At 51.4% G+C, this 23,518-nt stretch overlaps 1 protein-coding gene across 13 annotated transcripts in view; it reads right to left on the reverse strand.

Annotated features, from left to right (window-relative positions):
* NCOR2 (nuclear receptor corepressor 2) overlaps nt 1-23,518 on the reverse strand; it is a 228,066-nt gene that overhangs the window by 81,551 nt on the left and 122,997 nt on the right. For 10 of the 13 annotated variants that reach the window (XM_021532792.3, XM_021532794.2, XM_021532795.2 and 7 more), the window contains exons 7-10: nt 18,456-18,512; nt 13,733-13,785; nt 5,232-5,298; nt 85-272 (exon numbers count right to left, since the gene is read on the reverse strand). In XM_021532792.3, coding sequence (XP_021388467.1) covers nt 85-272; nt 5,232-5,298; nt 13,733-13,785; nt 18,456-18,512 — 365 coding nt within the window. The remainder of the gene's footprint in view (nt 1-84; nt 273-5,231; nt 5,299-13,732; nt 13,786-18,455; nt 18,513-23,518) is intronic. The other 3 variants (XM_077787267.1, XM_021532799.2, XM_021532798.2) reach the window with 1 other exon arrangement.

Below are 23,518 nucleotides of genomic sequence, written 5' to 3' on the forward strand. Positions count from 1 at the left end.
GCCCGCTCCTCCCGCAAGCAAATCCCACACCCATTCCCAAAGAAAAAAGAAAGGCTGTCTGGTACCAGCTCAGCCCCTTCCTACCGCTTCTCCTCTAACCTCTGCATGCGCTCTTGCAGCTCGCGTTGCTTCCGGATCTCCGGGAATTGCTTCTCATAGTATTCCCGCACTTTGCTCTCCTTGGCACGCCGCCGCGGATTATTTTCGATGCGCTCCACTTTTTTTTCCCAGGCCTCCATCAGCTGGTCATAGCGCTGGCAAAACTTCTGTTCCTGAAAGGGCAGAGGGAGACAGGGAGCTCAGAGATGTGCCTGGGAAGGGCAACTCCTCCAGGCTTTGCCCTCTGTGGCTGCTCAGGCTGAGCGTGAGTCATTTTGCTTAAAGAAATACAATTTATTAGGACGTGGATGTGCTCCAGGGCCTGGACCAACCCAAGGGTGAATTCTCAAAACAGGCCATCAAGTACCTTCAGGCTTTTTCCTTCCAGACCCAACGTGTTTGGACTCTTACCCACCCCTCACATCTGCCTGAGCATCCTCTGGCCCAACAGATGCTTGATTCAGCAGCCAAAGGCTCTGTGCTGGGGAGGGAGCCCCTGCTCCATGCCCCAGGAGAGAGCAAGGTGCCTGCACAAGGCCACTGAGCAAGGATGCCTTGGGAAGAAGCACAGGGGCCAGGAGAGCTGGTCCCCACCATGTGAGCAGGGTGTGCAGGCCCATAATTTTGGAGCCACAAGCTCACTGTGCTGGGGAGAGCTTGCCATGGTGCCCAAGGCCAGGCACCCCTTCCTACCCTCACACACCAGCTCCAGCATTCACAGCTCCGTGCTGGCAATGATGATGGGACCGGGGCCATGGGGAAGCTCCATGCAAGGGCCTGGCTCCCCAAAATCACGAGCCAGGCCCCCAGCCTTGGCCCACAGCATGGTGGCCTGGCCACACACTCAGCTCCTTCACCACCCTAGGAAGCAAAAATACTTTTCCTGCTGCTGCTCCTATTTTTTGGCCCATGTGACAGGACAAGCACATCCCACAGCAAACCCAGGCTCTGCCAAAACATGGCACTGCTAAGGGTTTCCACACCATGACCCCCTGGGCGACATCCTCATGGCACACCTACCAGGCCCAGCACTGCACTTCTGACTGGTATTTATGGGACAAGCTTGGTAACACTGAAATAAGATTTGCTATCCAAATGAGTCTCCTCCCATTATGCCCCAAAACTCTTCTCCCTCCTCCAGCCACACTCTTGCTGGAAGAGAAGACCCACGCACAGGGAAGGTCCATGGTGGCAAGATGCCTGTCTGGTCCCTGGCAGCCACTGAAGGGGCAGCAGTGATGGAGCCCAGCCTCAGCTGAGAGCAGCTGGGAGACCAGAGGGGTTTTAGGGTTTCAGTTTGTGTCTGACAAATGCCTTCCAAGCCCCAGATCAGGAAGTGAAAGCAGATGTTGCTCTAATGACAAACCCCAGGTCACTCCTGGCCCTGACACTGCTTTCCAGAATGGGCAGCTCAGCACCACAGCAGCGACACAGGGAATCCAGATTTCAAAGAAAGAAACTCATCTCTTGCCACCACCGCCCTATGTCCAGAAGTCTGAGGCTGCAGGATTTCCCAGATGCACTTTGTTCTCGTCCCGTTTGCTCTTGGCCACAAAGAAAAATTGGGAGAGGTAAAAAAAAAACCAACCCCAAACCAATGGAAATGCACAGCAATCTGCAGCCTATGTCACACGGGTTTGGTTTGTCCATCCTGGACCTGGCAATAATCCAAGAACAGCAACACATCTTTGATCTCCTTGGCCTTCTGGAGGCACCTCAAAATAATGTGAGGCATACAGAGCACCTCAAGCCCTAGAGCTGAGCCAGGTTAACACTTTTCCCTGCAAATAAATCAATTCCCACATGCCTGGAGCCAGAGACTGTCCTGCCCTGCATGGATGCACAGGAGACGTTGGGGTTTCGTCAGGAGCTGAAGGAAACAGCCACAAGATAAAAACAAGGAAGGAGAACAGAAATTAAAACGCCCTGAAAGCCCACATGGGGTATGTCACACTTGGGGTGAGGAGCTACAGGTAACACCAACAGCCTGGCGAAATCACAGCTGCTGCCTTTCACCTCTCCCAAGGCAATGCCATCAGCCCCCTGAAAACGAGAGCTCCCACCCTGCCAGCAAATCTGCTACATCCTCCTGCTTTCAGAGCATCACATTTGGGAAGAAGCTAAAAATACCCCATGAAGTTGATGAAGCTGGTGCCCGGCGCTGCCAGCCTGCAGCACGGCCGGGAGAGAGCCCAGCACGAGGGCTCGGTCTGCTGAGAAGCCTTGAGGCTTTGAAAGGTTTGTCATTCCCCATGGGAATGAGCCAGTGCTGGGTCCCACATTGCCACCACCCCAGCAGAGCCACCTGGCACGGCCCTGGCTGCTTCACAGCCAGCAGGGCAGCTCTTTTTCCTCCTTTTCTTCCACTCCTTGGAACAACTCGACAAAAGCTTTATCCTGAATTCCTCTTCTAAGGAACTGGCATTTGAAGATGGAAAAAGCAACATCAACGTCACCAGGCTGATTCCCCAGCAGCTCACACACCCAGGCAGCAGGGCAGCAGTATCAAAGTTTGCCCTTGCACAGCTCTGCCCATTATGAGCATGGCTTCATAATGGACTGGCTGAGCATTTCCTGAACTCCCAAACCACACAAACTTCAAACCCCACTGCAGCTTGGCTGGGCTGTGGCATCCCCATCCAGTGCTTTTTGCTCCAGCTGGGACACATCTTCCCTCCAATCTCCTGCATCCTTCAAAAGCCAGGATTACAGATACCCTACAGCACTGCAAACTCCTCCAATCATCACGGCTCCACCACCAGGAGAAGCTCCTGGTCAGGCATTTCAGGAACAGAATCATCTACTCCTTCTCCAGGCTTCCTCTGAGCAGCTCTAAGCAGCGTGTCCACTCCTGAGCAGCCATCTGTGCTGGCTTTCAGCACGGTGGCCCCTCTGCTCCGCAGCCTGGCTGGGCTCAGCAGCCCACCAGCCCCTCCATCACACCAGTAAGTGACAGAGAGCCAAATCAGAGCTGACACATGGATCTAAAATCGGCTGGGTAGTAACGCCGCCGTAGCAGCTGAAGGCAGCCTGTGGGCTGTGCCAAGCCCCAGCCTCCCACAGCCCACGCTCCCACAGCTCCAGGGAACAGAGCAGCTCTCTGGAGGGGAGGAGAAGAGCGAAGGTGACAGGAGGAACCAGTCCAATTCCTCTGCAAGCCCCGCGGTTTTCTTCCCTTGGCTGATGGAGACAAATCTCTCACACCCAGAACAGCTCCCTGCACCGTTCCCTCTCTGCATCATCACCCCCGTGGCAATTAAATGTCTTCTGCTGTGCTGACCTCAGGAAGCCCTGTGGATCCTCTGGGATGAGGCTCTCGGGGCTGGACCCTGTGGCGACCGAGCTCTGACCCTGCTCCAGCCAGCCCCAGGCAACAACAATACCCCAGAAAGTAAAAGAGCCAGAAAGAAACGCTGGCATGTGGATGGGCTTTGCTAAAAATAGGGTCTGCTACAAAATAGGCAGAAAAATAGCTAAGCATACCCATTTTGCAAACAGAATCAGCAAATGTATTCACTTTGCAAATTCAGCAACCGTATGTTGCCTATTTTGTAGAATAGGCAAAATGCTTCCCTAAACTGAAAAATCCCCTTTCAAGGACACTGAATAAACTGGCTGGCAGAAATTCACCTATTTTGCATGACAGGCGACTTTACTGCAAGTCGTATTTTAGGAACTGTGCTCTTGCAGCCTAATTAAACCTTTTCCCCCAGCTCCTTGATATTCACACACAGCAGCTCACTCTAGGTTCAGCTCAGTAACCAGCCATTTCCACCAGAAAGCAGTTCCTGGGCACTTCCCTCCTGCTTCCAAGAAAACCACATGATGCTTTGCAATCCCTTTTCTGAGGAAGGGAATATTGACCCACTTCCCACCTCAGCTCAGGAGGGGAGGTGCCCAGAGCATCACCCGACTGCCGTGCCACATCCTGATGGAGTTGTAAGCCCTGAAACCCCTTGCCCTGGGCAGGGACAAGTCTAAATGAACATGTATTTAGGCACCATTCTTCAGGAATGCAAGGTCTGTGGCTTTTGGAATACCGGTAGAAAACAGCATGAAAACAGAAAGCGTGAGGAAGGAAAAGAATGATTCAAAATAAATTAGAAAATAATGTGGTATCTGCCTCAGAAATGTATATATTGGAAGTTACTTTTAAAGGTACAGCCTTCAAACCACTTCCCAGGCTTGCTATTTTGAATTCTTCCAACAATTCCTCCCAGTTTTGGCACTTCTATCCAAAACCAGCCCTAAAGACACAGAGAAAACCTGCACCACTGCCAATGCAAGACACTAACACTGGCTCTTGAGCTGCCCCAGGACAGAGACAATGAGTCTGGGAGACAGTATTTACATTTTACTCATGAAACATGAAGCCCTGTGAGCTGAATCACCCATCACAGAAAGACTTCAAAATCCACCTTCCTGGTAGGAGCCATTGGTTGGTCTGGCATTTCCTCTTCTGTGCTGGCTTTGCCTTCCAGCCCCTGCTGGGAACCACTGCAAGTGTCAGCACCAAAAACGAACAAAGTCTGTGAAACCCACTCGAACTTTCTCCTCTAATAACTGTGGACTTGGCAACAAACGCCTTGGAAGCCTCAGGATCAGCCCTGCCTTGCCCTTACCCAACCAGGACCTGTGTCCCTAAAGGTCACTGAAACTCTCGCGGGCAACGCTGCCTAGAAACAAACTGGCCCAGAGCTTGAATTTTGTTTTTAAACCACAAATTCCTAGAACATTGCTCTGTGGTCAGCTGGAAGGAGGCAGAGCAGCCTTCAGAGCATTTACCGGAAGCAGAGTCAGCTTGTTTCACACCTCTCTCAGGGTTCAATTACTCACAAAATAGACATTTATGCTGTGAATAGGCTTTCTGAGATCAATGATGGGCTCTGCTGTGATTAAGCCAAGCCCAAGTGTTTGCTCTGTGGGAGGCACTTGCAGAGGGAGGTGCTGCCTGCAGCAGGCTCCAGGACCTCTCCTTCACGTGTTATTTTAAGCAGGAGAGATTCCACTGTAATATAACAGGCAAAGTACAGACTACCAGCACCTCTCTGCTGGAAATCATCCTTTTCTTTCTCACATAATAAATTACGCTCTTTTATACATATAAAATAAGGTCTGAGGGAATCACTTACCCACTGTTTGCGCGCATGATTTCTCCTCTTAAAGTATAAAATTAACTTTTTCCGCATTGCCTGGTTTCTGTAAAGAGAGAAAAAAAAGATGAGATCTGATTAACGAGGCGGCTGAAATACACAGCTTGGCTTTCCCCACGCCCAGAAGAGTGTGCAGCACAGTTTCCACCTTAACTTGGAATTGCATCAACTTGAGAACAGCAAATGCTCTTATCTCAGACCTCGAGCCAGCTTAGACAAAGACTAACAAACTCTCTGACATGGGGAACTTCACCCGCATCTGTGGGTAAACCAGGACTAAAGTTGAGAACTAAATTAATAAAGTCCCGCTGCAAACCTTCCCTGTCTTCTCAGCACCACGGGTGGGCAGACACTCAGCTCTGCATCTATCCATGGGTCAGGCTGTTCCTTCACTGACTTCACTGTTCTGCAAAACCCCAGTGGGTGCCCAAGAGCTGGGGGGGCTCGGGCCAAGCTCTGCATGGCAGGAGGTGGCACCCCCAAGCAGAGATGTTGGTGCACACATGTTCAGCCCTGGGCTCTGAGGCCCTGATAAGGAGGCAGATCCCAGCAGGGCTTGCAGCACTGATCTCCTGACCTCTTGCTTCCTCAGAACCGTGCCCGACAAAGCTGCAAACAGCCAGCCAGGAGAGTTCAGCCACTTGCAGAATCAGGACCTCAAGGGGGAAACTGGCCACCACAACCCCAACCACCCCAGCGTCTGCCCAGACATCCCCTCCCTTTCTTCTTCTTTCTACTTTCTGAAGGCAGAGTGGAACAACTGCTCAAGGAGAAGCAGCACAGGAGCAGAGCAGAGCTGAAAAGGCTGCAGGAGCTCCCAGAGCCAGCATGAGCCCCAGAGCTGAGCTCCTGTGGTTGTTCCTGTTGCTAATATTCACAGCAATAAAATCTCTAGGTAAAAGGTAGAGACCAGGGGCAAAGGAGTTTCCGTAAGTCTTTTATCCCGATTAAAGGCAGAGCTGCAGTGTGTAATTACTGATCAGGAGCTTAGCAGCCTCATGGAGGCATGTTCTGTGGGATTTAGCCAAATGAAGACACTCTTGCTGCTTCCTCATTCCCCTCCAGTGTGGCTAGCAGGGAGGGAAAAAACACCCTCCTGCCCTTGTAAATCTCTCAGCATAATTAGCAACAAACAGGATTGTTTGGGAAGGGGCAGAGAGCCCAAATCACCTAGAGAGAACTGGGGGCAGTTCTGGCTAAGTTTAGGAATGGAGAACATTGCAGAAAGCATCACTATTTTTCCCTTTTTAAACTCTCTTCTTGCTACAGCACTGACCCATGCATGGGCACTCACAGGAATGACAGTGACCGCAGAGCAGGCGCTGCCCTGGGACCCACAGCTCCCTCCAGCACTCGTTTGCCAGCCCCAGCTCCTCACACGTTCCTGCATCCCTTCACAGCACACACAGTGAGCCTTCCTCCATGGCCCCAGCACCGTGTGCTGCCTCAGTGGGCAGCAAACCCTCCTGCAGAGACCTCATCAGACACATTTCCTTCCAAGGCTTCAGCTCTTTGTGAGAGTTACAGTGCCCAAGGAACACATTCCCATTGTTCAATCCTCATGGAAGCTCTAACACAAGGAAACCTTTGGGGTAGTGTTAATGACGATCATGTGTGAGATGGTCCCCAACAAGAGGTCCTGGATTGTCCCTTGGGGCCAGCCCAGCTAAATCAAGCCCTGCCCTCCCCACGTCAGCCTGGGTGACATCCAGGAGCAGCGTGGGGCTTTTGACACGCCGCTGCTGCTGGATCTGCTGCACAATTTCTTAGAAAACAGGAGAGCAGACGAAGGAAATCAGCAGCTCTTACGCAGCTGATGGGTTGCCTTGAGTTGTGCATCATGGCTGACCTTGAAAGTGCAAATACAGGCAAAGGCTTAATGGCTCTGCAGCTGCAAAAATCAGGAATGCCTTGAAAGCCAGTGTATGTTTACCACCACCAAGGCTGAAGTAATCAAAGAGTGAAAGGATTACAACAACAACAAACCCCCTCGTGCCCTGAATGTTTCTGCCACTTTATCTTTTTGTTTTGTTTTGTTTTTGCATAAGGTCAACCTTTCAAAGGTTAATACAATCTTGGTAAATATAAATAGGCTTCACAGTTTATCTTGCTACATGTACTGCTGTTACTTAGAAACCGTTTGCAGCGAGGTTAATTCGGGCCACACGCATCCCAAGCACACGCTGTGCTCCCTGGGCAAGCCAGCGAGCCCAGCACCACTGCTGTGCACAGGAGAGGAGGGTGAGGGCTGTCTGCTGGGAGCTGGGCACAGAAATAACCACTGTGGAGTGGCACATGGCAAGGGCTGCTCTGCAAGGTGCCAGCCCTCCTCCCTTTCTCCCCCTCCCCTACCCGAGTCCTGTGGTTTTCTGGGGAGAGCATCAAGGATGGAGCCCTGAGCCGCACGGGGGTGAAGAAATCTGGCAGCTCCCAAGCAGGAGGAATGGGAACTCCTTAGATAAAGCAACAGTGACTCTTGTGGGCAGCTTAAAGTATTGCTGGGCTGGCATGTCACACCACGCCAGGTGGGGAGGACGTGAGAGCTCCCTGCCTGACCCTCAGAAGTGTCCCCAAGGACATGGACACAGAGCACCCCCAGCTTCTGGTGAGCTGGTGTTCAGAGACTGCCCCATCCTTGTGGTCAACAATTCACCTATGGATGGAGCCCATCTCCATCCCTGACTTCCCATTCCTCTTCCCCCTGCCCCACTGCCCTGACTGCACAGTTCTCAGAGCCAGTCTCCAAACTGGAGCGAAACCCACCTCCCACCACGAGCAAAGCAAAGCCAGCCCTGCGGGAGGCAGCTGCTTCCACCTGCACTGGCTTGGCCCAAGGTGGCTTTTGTTTTATGTCTTCTGACAATGGAGCCAGTCAAGGAGAGAACCTGTAGCTCTGACTTCTGAGCCACCTGGCCCAGGTCCACACGAACGGCTTGGCCACGATCCTTCTGGAGGCTGCGCCATTAAAAGGATGTGTGTGCACGCACGCGTGGCAGTGCTGGTGTGCACCCACGTGTGGAGCCTGCCAAACCTGGGAGAAGGCTCCCAAAGGACACAAAGAGCTGATGCATGGCAGCACACCTGGCCCAGCCTGGGGAGACCTTCGACCGGTGCAAGACGAGATGAAAGGAAGTTTGCTATTTGAGCAAAACTAATCAGTGGTATTTAATTACACAGGAACGTCTTTCATCAGCCAGAGCAAACAAAGTAGGGACCAAACTCAAAGAGTGATGGGAAGGAGGCAGCAAGCAGCTGGCAAAGCCATTGTACAGCGAGATGGATCACACAGGCAAGGGCAGGAAACCAAGGAAGCTCCAGCCAAACAAAGCACAGGGAGATGAGAGATCTGCAAACCAGGAGAGCTGAGGTGAAACCAGCCTAGAGGCAATGGAGACCAAGAGAGCTCTGTCCTCCCCTCTGCCACGCCTGCTGCTGTGCACGGCTGGTGCCAGGATGCCCAGCTGCAGCTCAGGGCAGTCACTGATTCCCTCAGCCACAGGAGTGTCCCAGCGAGGGCAGGGAGCAGCTCACCCTGCTCACAGGCCACTGCACTCATTCCCTGCTTGCTCTGAAATGGCTGGAGCACACAGCTCCAGCTGCTAACACACTGGCACCTACTAACCCCAAGGCAGGGCACGCTTCTGGAAAGCCAGCTGTTCAGGGCAGCTCCTTGCAATATTTAGAAACACTTTTTGGGGAAGAATAGCAAAGCAGATCTTTAGTTACTTACCCCAGAGCCCCTGGGCACTGGGATGGACTAAACCCCCAGCATCATCAGTGCCTCTGAGGGTGAAGTGGCAGAGGTTTCTGACTCTGGAGGTACACTCAGGCAGGCTGTTGGTGCCCAGAAACACCTCTGCCTTGCCCTGAAGCCCAAATTGACAACACAAGCTCAAGTGTTGCAAGATAGTCCCCCCCAAACCAGTAATTGGCTTTTTACTGGCAAGAGGAAGAAGCAGAAGGTAGCAGTGTGTGTCTCCATCATTTAGTAATTCATCACTAGGTAATCTGCTGCCTTGGTGCATGCCAATAGAGAATAAAAGAGATGAGAAACCTTGAATGGGATGAGCAGGGAGCTGCTAGGTGAATTTCTAATGAGGAAAATGTCTACAAGCACTAATAAAAAGACCTGAAAGAGAATGCATTAGTAATGACAGGGTTTGAAAGAACATTTGTGTTACATGTCAGGCTTCAACTATGAATTTAGAGGCAATCCAGTGCTACTAAATCCCCTAAACAACAAGTAATGAAAAGATGACTTAAATTTCCCAATGTGACAAGTGATTTGGAAAGCCACAGTTTGAGATTTTCAGAAGACAGCTGTGCTGCTCTTTTGGGGGGCCACTTAGAAAACAAAAAGAGATTCAGAAGCCTTGAAATCTCTCTGAAAATCCTGACTTCAGATTTTGATTCTGCAGAGGCAGATTTCCTGCCCTCTCCCCGAGAATCTCTCAGCTGCAGACAGCAACCCAGATGTGCAAATATTAACAGTGCACTCAGCTCTGCTGCTGCTGGATCTGGGCACATGAGAAAACCCAAATCACACCACGCTCTCCATCTGTTTTAACTGTACATTCAGAGAGGTTCTCCAACACCTCTCCAAGCATCTTGAGGGGACACAGCCAGATTTCACCCCAACATTCCTGAATTTCAGTGTAAAGCAAGGAGAAGTTCTTGAAGGGGAGGCTTAAAGCAAGCCCTGTGAACAGCACCTTGCATGCACTTACCCTGGGCTATTCACTTTGCTTTTAGTCTGCTCTTTCAAGGCTCAGGGAAGCTCACATTTTGCTTTCAAGCACAAGTCTCACAGAATATGATTGCAAGATGACTGCTTTGGGAAAGGGGGGAGGAGAGTCCTGCCGGGCTGTTTTTCATGGCTGACCGAGCAGGAATCTCCCGCCGTAGAGACGAAGGCCCCCTTGGAGAATATCTCTTCAGACAGACAGCAGGTAATTGATCCTGCTCATGTGAACAACATCTTGTCATTTTTCAAACACTTGGAGGAAAGAAGGTTAATATCTTTGGAGCCTGAGTCTGGGGAATACGCAGTCACTACAGAGGCAGGGTGGGAAGGGCAGCTCTCATCCTTATACAACCACTGAAATAAAGACCTTGACCAGAGGCACTGATGCTTCACTGGTGCACCAGCATTTCTGCATTTGTTGTATTTCATCAAGATGTATAAAAAGGGTCTTTTGTAGCCTTCTCAACTGATGCAGAATCACTTGAGTGGTTTCCAGCTGTGCTCAGGGCTGTGCTGCATCTTGAAGAAACTTTTCAGTCTGCTGCAAAGCCAAAAAATTGTGAACAGCAAGGGTCGAGCCAGCCACAGGGGCAAAGCTCACCCCATCCCTATGAAATGAGGGATCTAAATGCCATCTCACCCTCCTCTTTTCTTGATGAGGAAGTGGCAGAGCCCTTCCCTCCAACAATGCAGATATTTCAAACAGAAAGGACACGGTCCCATCAAAGGTAGGTCAAGTCTTTGGAACAAACCACTCAAGGGTGCCTTGGATCCCACAGCAGATGTAGCATACAAAATTAACCATGTTTGCTCCAAGCCTGCACTCACAGGTGAACCAAAGGGACGAGGAACGGAGCACAGCCAGGCAGCTAAATAGGACTTAAAAGCTTTTGAAGCTGCAAACACTGGAATGAACTGGGGCATGAAATTAATTTTAACTGTACTGAATAGGAGACAGGCCATAAAATTCCATGAATATAAGAGACCGGTAACATTTTAGTAAGAGTAGAAATTCTCCTGGTAACTCCCCAGTCAGCTCTATTAGCATACGTGACTCATCCCAGCTGAAAAGCAAAGCAAACAAGAAGGGAGAATTAAATGAGTGTTGCAAGGCAGAGAGTATAGCTGTGGAGAAATCGAGGAATCCTGGCTTTCTGATATTCAAATGCCTTCCCACTGACACTTGCAAATATTCAACTGAGAATAAAAAATTCACACTAAGAAGTGCTTAAAAACAAAACCAAAAAAAAAAAGCTATTAAAGGTATTTGTGACAATAACAGCCTGGACATCTTGTGCCTATGAGGCTCCAAACCAGCTTCACATGGGGGCAGTTCCCATTTGGCACAACACAGCCAGGATGCAGTGAGGATTTGTGGACAGAATCACAACCCAGATGATTTTCCAGCAATCTGCCAAAAGACTTTTTCATAATGGCTAAATCTGCATAGAGTGAAGCTGTTCTGGAGAATCTGCATCCAATTACACCTTGGCAAAATATAACCTGTGGTGTCCTGGCAGCTGTCCTGATGTTCTAATGCATTTGGCTGGTGTCTCCCAGCACCCTGAGGATTCACTCCATCTTCTATGGAAACAGCCACCTCCAGGATATGGAGCAGAAGCTGCTCTTCTGGAGCAGAAAGGCACAAACATATTAAGAACAAGGAAAAGAAAAAATATCTCCAAATTCAGCTTGTGGAGAAATTGTAGATCAGATGTGAACATCCAAGCATAACTCAGTCAAAACAGAGAAGTCTAATACCTTTTGCTCTTGGTCAAAGGACCCTGAATCATTTGCTTGGAAGAATCACCAAAATATTGATTTCCTATCTGACTCCCAAGCATCAAAATGTCCTTTAACGTGCAGCATGGACAGAGATGGCAGAAAAGACACACCAATTTCTCTGCATGTCCACCAACAAGTAGCAAAGTGCAGACCAGACCCAAGGACCTCCAAAAGACAGACCCACAGCCAAAACCAGCCAACATCTGGAGCCCAGATTGCTCAGGGGCCTTTCACTGACCCAGATCTGTAACTGCTTGGTTGGCATCAGTAACCAGCTGAAGGCAGCTAATTGCCAGGTTTCTGGAAGGAGGAGATGGAGGCTTTTATTAAAATGTGTGGTTTCCTTCCCGTATTTTTGCAGCATTAATCACAGCGAACATTAACCCCAAGCCTGCCTGTTCCAGCCTCTCCTTGGTCTGTCACTGCCACAGCTACAGCCACGTGGGGAATGTCACTGTCTGGGGTGGGGATAGCCCTGCAGATGCCTACAGAGGCAGGGATGGAGGGAACACCTGCTCTGCTGGCTGGTTTGATGGGGCTTCACCTCTCACCAAGAGTTTTATTCCTTACCTGCGCAGTCAGTTCCCTCTTGTTTGCACCCATCTTTCAGGCAGCAACCCAGGACAGGAAATTATTTCAATCACAGGAAAATGTGATCACAAACCCACAAATATTGGCAGAGTGGGTGAAGTATCTGAATCTACTTTTTAACTCCTTCTTTCAAGGACAACACAAGTGATCAGCTTGAAACTGCCACCTTCACTGCACTGGGATGGCTGTGGGGCCCTTCGAGGCACCCCCGAGAGCTGGTGACTTCCACCCCTCCTCAGAGCTGGGGGTGGGACACAACCAGCAATGCAGAGAGCATTTCCTGGGGCCACACAAGATGGTTTATCAATCATCAGCCCCCTGAAGTGACAGGGACCCCTAAGCCCTGTGGGAGCCGAGGGTGACGCTGGGTTGGATGTTTTGCAGGGAGGGCATTGCTGGGATGACACAGGAAGCTCTGGGTGGAGCAGGAACACAGCAGGGCCCGGCAGCGAGCAGTGGGGTCACATCTCCAAGCCCTCCTCCCTGCAGCCCCTGGGGACAGAGAGCCCCTAAACATTGCCACCTCCTGCCACGCTCCCCTAGAGCAAAGGTATGGGAACCCTTCCCTTATAAACCCCCGGGATCAATTAACATACCGCTGAAAAGCACGAGATTATTAACTTTTGTTAATAGATTATTAAAGATGATTATCACCAGCTGACCGAGCTGGTACCGAAATAGACTCGCTGCAGGCAGCTCAGAGCAATCATCAGTTCATTCAAGGCAGATAAAAAGTTTCAGATCTGGTTTGACTATTTAAATTTCCAACAATAATCACAATTATCGCTATTCTCATTATCTGTTATAGTTCTTCTATGTTCAGGAAGTCACTGTGGTTATTAAACGCATGCTGATGATTAAATCATGTATTGAGGTGATAAGTCAAATTAGATGATTGCTAAGTCTCAGTAAGTATCTTTGAAATAACCAGTTGTTATTAGACATTCAAGAGGCCCTTCATGAAAATCTAATTGTAATTGCAACTTTTCATTTTACCTCATCTTTCTTGCATGCAAACACACACACACACGCACACAGAGGCAGCTGATTTCATATTTCAGTACGGGAGAAACACAGAAGAAAGCACTTAAGGTAAGTGTTGTCTGGGAAAACATCAAGGACCACATCCACCCCACCCCGAGAAAATCAAACAGCACCTTCAGCATCCACCTTAAGCTGCAGCTCCTGACTGCTGAGCTCCTGGAGCTGGTTTGTGCTTCAGGCACCTGGAGCAGCTCTAACAGGATGCTCACAATTCCTCGGCAGCTTTAATTGGGGTCTGCGAGCAAGCTGGCACCCCTCCTGCTCCAGTCTACTGCCCAACCTGACATTTAAAATAGCTTTATCGCCCCGTACTTACATTTTAATGTTCTCATGGTACTGCCTGGTGTCTGAAGGCTGGTTGTATAACGGCTGAAACAAATAAGAGAAACGAAGGCATAAATGGCACGCTCTGACATTTCGGAACTCCAGCCCACCAGCGGCGCGGGTGCCCAGCCCGTGCCCCCAGCCCTACTGGGGCGTGCTGGCTGCCGGCGGCGCCGCTCGCGTCCCGGTGCATCCCGGCTCAGCCCGTGGGAGGGCAGGCAGCGCCCGGGCTGGCGCACAGCAGCGATCTGCGGCGGCGTCCACATCCACGCGGCGAGGACGTGGCTGTTATTCACCGATTCAAGAACGCGCTGCGCCTCGCAACGTACGACACGGGGGAGGCGAGGGGAAAGCGCGGCCTGGGGAGCGGCAGGAGACAGCCTGGGAGCTGCCAGTTGTTATGTCTACGCGCTGAAAGCCTGCTGAGCCCTCCCAGGGAGCCAGGCACAGGCAACTGCAGGCAGGACAAGTGTTTGTCCCCGGGTTTCCAGCACTGCCGGGTCCCCCAGCACCCCTGAGTACAGCGATGCTCATCTGTCTCTTGTGAGGGGCAACTGGGCTCCAGCACAAAAGCGTTTTCCCCAGGACTGCTCTGCACCCCACACTGTCGGTGGGGCAGGGACCTCGGTGGGGATTCAGGGGAGCTGGATCCATCCCTGGTCACTGCCCCGCTACCTCTGCCTTCTCAGGGATTTATCTTTGGGAAACTGGAGGGTCCCATCTCTGGAAGGGAAAGATGCCAGAGACCAGGCTCAATTCCACCCATAGTAATTAACAGCTCAGCACACACTCCAGGGCCTGCCACCAATTGTGTACACATCACCCAGCTAACAGGGTGCTCAGGATTAAACCCTTCAACATTTCTATTCATTGTTTTAAGATGCTGTGAACATGTCCAAGACTGGGATAACCAAAAGCTTACCACAGCCCAACCATCACCAGCAACCATCACCTAAAGAGCATAGCTCATGTCTGACCACAAAAACATCACCAAATACTCAAGCAGTTCATCCACAAACCTTCCCCAAACTGGCTGTGAGCATCTAACATCTGTGGCCAACACAGGCAGAGGGACATGTGATAGTTGAAGGCAGCATCCTGACCACAGATACGCACACCAGCTCACCCTCCTCCTGTGGTTGATAGGGCTCAGGCTGTGCCCTGGGTCTACCCAATTTCATCTCAGATTAAACACAGGAAAAGAGCAAAACATGTGCTGAGCATCTGCTCAACCAGGTGAGCAGCACTGGAGGCGACGGGACGCGTAAACAAAGATGGGTCCTTCCCCCCCCCCTCCGGTTTGAAGAAGGTGTTACTCCCACATCCTCTGTGGTATCTCCCTATCACCATCACAGGTGCTTGGCACAGAAGCTTGTTCTTCCACACAGCCTGTTTCTACTTCTCTGCAAAACACAGATTCTGCTTCACCACTCTGCTGCCACACAGGACAGCCACATCAATCCACACAGAACGGAGACTGGGTGTTGCTCTCCCTGCTCCATCACCGCTGCACCAGCAGGTCATCAGCTTCTCTCTCTGGCTGTCCTTGGATGTGTCCCTGCTCTCTGGCAAAGCACACGTAATCCCCAGGCGGAAGGGGCAGGCAGAGGCACGTAATCCCCAGGCAGACAGGCACGGGGAGACGAGCCGCCGTGTTCCAGCTGGCGGCTGCCCGGGCACCCGTTACCTGGCCAGGGGTGACGGGCTGTGAGTCTGCCAGGAGACACCTGCCAGGAGACACCTGGCCACCGTGTGCTGGCAGAGCCAAGCAGGTGAGAGGGACAAGCAGATCCTCGTGAAGAAGATGTTCTCAGTGGTATCCCTTCCCCAGGGGTGTTTGTATCACGAATCCTCTCAGATCTGCTGGTTCGACTCCAGGCTCAGAGCTGGCTGTGCACTTCATGCTTGGAAAGCTCAGAGGAACACAGACATCCGTCTCATCACGTAGCTCCAGAGAGGCAGGTCTGCAGCACAGGCAGAAGAAACAGCCGCAGCTCCAGAGCATCACATCCTCACTCATCCTGGAAAGCTGGAGCGACCACTGGGAGGCCTTGACCTGTGACTGTCTTTTGGAAGAGGACTGCAGGAACTGGAAACACTGAGGAATAATTGTCTCTCTTCCCTCCTTGCTCATAAATATCAAAGCAAAGAAGCTTGCATGTCGCAGGTCACAGAGACCTTCCTCCTGGGAGAAGCAGTGGAATTAACATTTTGCTTTGGACCTGGGCTGGAAAATGCTCAGAGCACATGGACATCACAGATACCCTGATGCCAACCAGATAACCAAAAGCTAATGATTCCTCTCAACTACCACCTAAAATGATAGGAACACTTAAGAGTCTTAGCTAGCAAACTTAAGTGTTAGCAGACAAGCACTAGAACGCATCATTTTAAAAGAAATTCTGCGACCCAAACCCAAGACCCATATAACACCAGCATCTCAAAGAGATTTCTATCTGCACAATAACTCAGCCTAGGCAGTGGAGGAAGCCCAGGAGACAAGTTCTACTAACCCACAGAGAATTTACAGACTAACTACTTAAACTTCATTCTCAGCAGGGCAGGGAATGAGAAACAGTATCTTCCCTCAGATCCATCCACAACTCCTAATTCCACCTTTCTCACTAAGTAAGCAGAAGTAAAGCTCACAGATCAGATGGGTAAGGTGATGTTTAAAACATACCCAGTGTTTCTCCAGGGTTAGGAACAAGTAATACATTTCTCTGGAGAATGACATTTTAGAAAAACATAATTGCAATGCAAAGCTGTTACTGGAAAAGCCCTGGATTTACTGAAAGCTCTTTAGAAATAAACCAAAAAGGTCTCAATTGCTTTCTGAACACTACAGGGTTCACACTATGCATCTTAAAAACATTTCTTCTGGAGAAAACATGTGGGTATTTTTTAAATTGTATCACTACATTTCAGGGATGAAATGAGCAGAGCCTTAGTTTACTGAGTCGCAACCTCCTCCTGACCAGCTTCTCAGTACCCAAACTGGATCTCTGCTTCCCAGAAATCCTTGTCCTCCTGCTCCAATCTGCCAGCAGACCAGTTCTGGTGCCATGACTGACCAATTCCCACTGCAACCTCTCCCCTCAGCCCATGAGCTCCGGCACGCTGCCCATTCCTGAGCCAGCGTGCATCCAGCACCATCACTGCTCCAAAGGCACCCACCAGAGCTCTCTGAACAGCCAGAACGGGACATCCCAGCAGAGCTGCCAGCAACACACAGCCCTGCAGAGACTGGATTGGCACCAGGATGCTCAACCTCCCTGCAGGAGACCCGTGGGCTGTGGCAGCTCCAAGGCTGGAGCGTGCAGTGTTATGCTGGAGCAGGCATGAGCATCGGGCACAGCACACTCTTCTTCCTGGAGTGCTTCCTTCCCAGCTCAGAAGAAGCTGTGACTATTCATCTTGTCTCTGGTAGGCCTTTGGCAGGTCCTGGGCACGGGCACAGCGTGGGAGCAGGGCCACAGGAAGTGCCTCTCCCATGGCAGATGGACCAGGCAGTCTGCAGGATGCACACAGAGCCCAGCTGGGTTTGCTCCGTGAGGTTTCCCCTTTTCCTCTGCTCTGTGAGTAAGGCACAGAGACAGAGGAAAGGTTTGCACTGGGCTCTGTTACAGCCCCCACCGTGCAGTGTCAACACCCAGGGAGAAAGCAACAACAAACTGAAAAAAGGAAAAACAGAGTGGGAAAAAAAAAAAACAAAAACAAAGAAGAGAGGAGGAAGGAAAGGAAATGCAGCATATTTCAGACGAGGAAGCACCAACCCTGGGCACTGCCAATCTTCAGAGCAGAAAGAGCAAAGGGTTTGACCCTGGTGACTCAGAGAAATGAGTGTCACCTCCCCAACAAGGAAGTGGGCTTTGTCACTGTGACCTCCTCTTGTGCACAGGGGAAGACAGCAATTAGTACCACCCCCACAAGGCAAGTGCAAATTACAGCTGTGAAGCCTGTGAGCTGCCTGCTCCCATCTCCTACAGACAGCTCCCTCCACTGCATCCCACGGCTGGTGCAAAGCAGGAGATGTCTGTCAGACTGGGTCTAATCCTTCCAGCAGCATCACTGCTGGCACACCTTTTTCAGGCACCCTTCCTTCTCCAGGACTCAGCCCCCAGGGAGTTGTTTCCCTTACAGATGGATTTTTACAGATGAGGGAGCAGCCCAAAACTGATAATTTGTCCTAAGTTGTTTTCTCAGCTTCCCTGTGCATGAGAGAGAGTGAAATAGGAAGTGTGTGAGTCCTGATACCCGCAGGTTGTGGCAGCTGCAGCCGGGCTGTGCTCACAGAGCGCCCTTCAGCATCCTCCCCCACTTTCAGAGGGGGGGACAGAGGGGAGTGCAAGCACCCATCCCTCCACAGAGCACCCCGAGGCTGGCTGAGCAGGCAGCAGTCCCACAGAGCTGCTGCTGTGTCTGCCACCAGCAGACGAAGCCATCAGCATCCCAAGTGGAGGCAGACTGTGCCAGAGCCCCTTCCACCCTCCAGCTCCACTGCAGCACGGGAGGAAGGAGCCAAAGGGTTAACCCTCTCCGAGGAGGGCTCTGTGTATGAGTCTGCCTGCCTTTCAGTACTCATCTCAGTCACTTTGCTTCCTGCTTTGGTGCTGTGCTAGCAAGAGGTCCGGGCCAGCAGCACGCTTCCTTCTGACAGACACACGCACAGCCAGGGGCCCAGGAACCTCTCCCCGCACACAGGTAACACTCACCAGCTCCACCTGGGGACCCAGCCCTTCCAGGATCCGGTGGGCAGCCTCCGCCTTCTTCTGCAGGGACGAAAGGGGAGAGGAAAAAAAAAATTACTCGTGCCATCGGTGACAAGTCGCAGCTCTCTGCTCCAGCTCTTCCCTCTGCTAAAAACCACTCCTCAAACCTCTGCAGAGCTGTCACAAATCCCATCCCTGCCTGAGAGCGGGTGGAAAGGCTCAGCTCAGCCCCTGGACCAGCACCAAAACCCCGTGGGTGAAGGGCACTCAGGTTATCATGACTTTAAAGCAGTGCCCAGGACGTGACCCGGATCCCTGACCCCTCTGGGTGCCCGGTACCTCTGCGCGGCTGCCCTGCGAGCAGGAGGAGGAGGAGGAGGAGGAGGGTGAGGAGGAGGAGGGCGGGCACACCGGCACACACTCAGAGATGCCCTTTCTAGGATTCATCTCTTGATGAGCATGTGATCATTAGAGTTGTGCTGCCCTCGTCGTGCTCTCGCTTCCCTCCCCTCCCTGCCGCAGAGCAGCCCTTCCTCATCCCCTCCCGCCCCTGGCCAGGCTACCCAGTGCTTATTAAAGGCAAGAAAAACCACCCAGGAACACGTGTTGGGGGCTGTGCAGTGGTTACTAATTAAACAGGCCTGAAAAAAAGACATGGGTTGGCTGTAGCAGGAGTCTAAATAAAAGATGACATTTTCAGTAAACAGCACTTCCTCGCAAAGCCAGGCTGTTCAGGGGGGTTACTGACAGTCCAATAAATCCAGATTGCTGCATGCTGCCGACACCAAGGGCTGAGCTGCTAAAGCCAAACACTTGACAGTGATGGGGATGAGGAGATGGATTTTCAGAGGTCCAGGTTAAATAGGTACTTTTAGCTAGTTTGGGGTAAGGGAGAGAGAAAATCCCCAGTTGCCTAAAACAGGGAGCTGAGCCCCAGGCCTGGGGAGCTGGCTGGGGTCTGGGCTCCTGGCAGAACCAGTGGGGCTTGGCAAACCCTGGGGAAAGTTCCCACAGGGCAGGGAAGGGATTTCAGCCCCCACATCTCTCCAGCATCAGGCACCTCTCACACTGTCTCAGGGTAGGATGAGTTTCCCAAGGACTGTCTCGCTGAGGCTGGCACACAGCCCTGCTGCTTGCCCCCACATCCACCCCATGAAGGGTTTCCACAAGTCCCATCTATCCCCCCACTGCTGGCTGGTCCTTAAAAGCACTGATGCAGCTGTAGGTGGGCAGACTCCTCACCAGAGCCTTGTGCACCCACACAGAGTCTGGTGTGCCCACGAGCTCTTTGAAAGAGTCACCCCAACAACTGTGGCAGTCACCCTGCTGTGGAGGGGCTCAGGCAAATGGCCCTGGCCAAACTCAGCCCTGTCCCAGCTGCAAAGCCTGCAGCAGGTGCCTCACCACAGCATGACCAGGGGAGCTTCCAGTTCCTGTATTTACTGTACACTCAGGAGGACACAAAGCTTTTGTGCAATTTAAAAGTGACTTCAAGGATGCCAAGAGAGCTGTAACCAATGTAACCGTGCAGGGAACCTGCTCTGGCACCATCCCCACACAGGGCAGGCAGCAGCCCTGCTGCCAGTGCATCCCTGCCTGGTTATCACAGCACCCCCACAGCAGACCTTGGTGCTCACAGATGCCACCACCACTGCCCACCTGACTCTGTTAATGGGAATGAGCCAAGCCTGCCCAGACACCTGCCCCCTGGAAAAATTCATCACACAACGTAGAACTCTGAGCCAGAGCTTAATATTTTGTTCTTCACGAGTGATAAAATCTGCTGACCTTGGAGAACATCAGCACTGTTGCATTAAAAAGTCTTACAGAATTAAATCCAGGGGGTAAGATGTTCAGGAGAGGAAGAATCATTAAAACCACTAAAAACACTCTACATCAGCGGCCAAGAGGATGATTTGGTCAATGCCCTCCTGCCTGCCATTGGTTGCTGGAAGGCAGGAGGTATCAGCTTACCAAAATGTTTTTGATGCCTACTTGGGATAAAAAGCAGCAAACTAATTAATTGCATTCTGCAAAATTATGGGGAGAAGATTATAGACTCACTGAAGGCAGACAAGTCCCACCATAGGCTGGTGGAAGATGTCCTGGCAGCAGGGATGGCACAGCAGGGCACTGGTGATGCTGCAGGCCTGTGTGTACTTAATCTCACTATGTACTTACACAGTGAGATTAACTTTGAGAAAAAGCTGAGTATGTTCAGCTTGCTGCATTTGCCATGTTTAGACAACTTAATGAGACAAGCCAGAGGCAAAGCACCATAGGCAGAACATGTGGCGAATCAAGAAGAATGACATAATTTGTCTTGCATTAACCAACTGCAATATACACGTCTCCAGAACGAAAGATCAGGAGGAAAAGCTATTCCGAGCACGTCATATCTTTGTACGTACACAAAGAAATTCCTCTATCTTGAAAGCTGCCCAATTAACACTTGACACCCACTGTAATTGCTGATGCTCCTTGCTGCCTTTATCAGATTGTAGCAGAACCATAATGAGCTGTCTGAAAGGCCTGGCACACCGAGGTGAGAGCTGGAATTGGGAACATAAAACACCCAGCAGAAGGTTCCCACCATGTTAGGGCTCATCTCTAAGGACAGACAGACACACAGAAAGGTGTGTTCCTGCCTAGGGACCCAGCAAGCCAGAACCTGACAGGAGAATTTATGCAAACCCCAAACTGTTCAGGTACAAAGGCAGCCCACCCACAGCAGTGGGACCTTTGGTAAAGACCATCAGCAGTGCTGGTAAATCTCTTCCCTTCCAAAGGCACGGCCACCTAGGACTTGGTTCCAATACTGATTTTGTGAGGAGTATGTTTAGTGATGGACCCTGCAGAAGAAAACCACAAGGTTCATCCTACATCTGCTGAATGATCCCACGCACTCCTGTTTAACAAAAGGAAATTCATCAAGAAGCAAACCCAAGCATTTACCTCTAATGAGATACACAAAGAGCCCCACCACTTGTACAGTCGCTCTGCATCTCCCCAGCAAGCAGGCAAAGATCCCTTTTCTTGATCTGATAGAGAATCCTGAAATATTGCTCCAGCAGTGGATCAGTGGTGTTCATGAAGGGACTTCCAAGTGCATTTTTAGAGGGATCAATGCCTCAAGGAACGTGTCTGAACCAAAAACACGGTCGCTGTGGGGCCCACAGATTCAGAAGGGAACCCACAGATGTATCAGGCAGCAGCATTTGCCCCTACAGAACCTGTCTCCCCCCGGGCAGGGCCACAGGCAGGGAAATCGTGCTCTTACCCTGCTCATGCTGCTCCAAGGGGCCTGGAGCTAAAGAGATCCTCACCAACAGCAAAAACCTCCCTGCAGACTACAAAAATCTGCATTCTTGCCTGAAGAGCATTTGGCTTCCAAAGCAAAACCCAGCCCCTTGCTTTTCCTTTGAAGAAACTTAAAATAGGCTTGGGAGGGGAAAGCAGGCAGGAGAGCAGCTTTCCGGCCATGTGAGCTCCCGTGGGGATGAGGAGCCAGCCCCACGAGGCAGCAGAGCAGCCAAAACCAGAGGAGGGAGAGCCTGGGATTTTGCGTGGGCTCTTCTTAAAGCCAAGTTTAAAAATGGAAGAGAAGGAAACACAGGAGTTATTTTGAGAAAGCGGATCTGAAATTAGGAGGCGGCACTTTCTTGGACTGACTCCAGCCATGGTTCCATGCAGCACAAAGCTGCTGCAGCTGAACTGTGCTCCTGGGGTTATTTATAGCATCCCATAGGCAGCAGTGCTGGGGAATGGGAGGGTTTCCATTTGGGACCAGGCATGTCCTGCACACAGATATGCAAAGCCCTTTGAGAGGCAGGAGATGCACACAGGATGGTGCTGGGAAAAGTTCCCGTCCTGGCACCACATTCCCTGGGCAGGCAGGACTGTGGGAGCAGCATGGCAAAGAGGCAGGCTGGAGTGGGATTTTGTTTAAAACAAAGTTCAGGAGAAGTGTGGCTGAAGTCAGCAGAAATCATGGAAACCCTCGGAGACACCTCTCTGCACGCAGCAGAAAGCAAACAGCACAGCCAAAATGTGCTGGGACCAAACCACAACCTGGCAATGCCCATTCCATACAGAGAGATTTTCACTCCTAAAACCACAAGTACTATTTTGTCCTGTCCTTTAAACCTCAGCATGCTCTCTCTGAGAGCCAAACCACCCCAGCAATTTGCTGCTCTCCACACAAAGCAGGTGGGATGAGCCCTAGTGCTGTGGAAGGGAAAGCAACGCTCCTCCCTCTCCAGCTCCTGCTGGCATGGCCACCACAGTGCTCACAGCAGACCAGGAATGAGAGCCCAGCCCTGGGTTCTCCTGGATCCCAAATGCCCTGAGCACCAGGGAACCTCAGCCAGCCTCAGTGGCACGAGCCCAGCCCCTCTCACCTGGCCCAGGGGGTGATGCTCTCCAGGGGTGCCCATGGGATGCAGCTGCCCTGCACACTCCCCCAGCTCCCTGTGTTGAGCTGGAGCCATCTCCCCACCACAGCAGCAGTGACAAGGCACCGTCCTCAAGGGTGGGGCCTGCAGGTGATGCACGGGGGTGACAGATGACTCATCACAAGCAGTAAGAAAACACAGGAAACTGGTGACATCTGAGCCGTGGGTTCACACCAGTTCACACCATTCCCCATCCACCCTGCACAGAGTGTGACAAAACCACTCATTTCAGTTATCTGCTGCTCTCTGGCTTTGGCTCATCATTGCCAGACAGTTTCAGCCCCCAGGCACAGCTGGGTTTCCACTCACACTCTCATCCCACTCTGCTGTCTGCAAGGCTACGGTGCCCTACAAAGACACACTGAGGTTAAAGTGATGTGCCAGCAAGGTTTTGCCACTGCAAGCCATGGCTGAACATTCCACCACTGCAACACTGCTGAAAGTGTTGGCATTGCACAGAAAACTTCCAGAAATCCACGTTTTAGCCCTGCAGCAGTTACAGGACAGCTCCAGTCACCCAACCCAAGAGCCAGGGCTGTGTTGCAGTCTGCCTTCCAGCCTTCAGCACATTTGGGATCTCTGCAATTCTCATCGCTCCTTCCAGGACCTGAA

Source organism: Lonchura striata, chromosome 18 (genome assembly GCF_046129695.1).
Source record: "Lonchura striata isolate bLonStr1 chromosome 18, bLonStr1.mat, whole genome shotgun sequence".
Classification (NCBI taxonomy): Eukaryota; Metazoa; Chordata; class Aves; order Passeriformes; family Estrildidae; genus Lonchura; species Lonchura striata.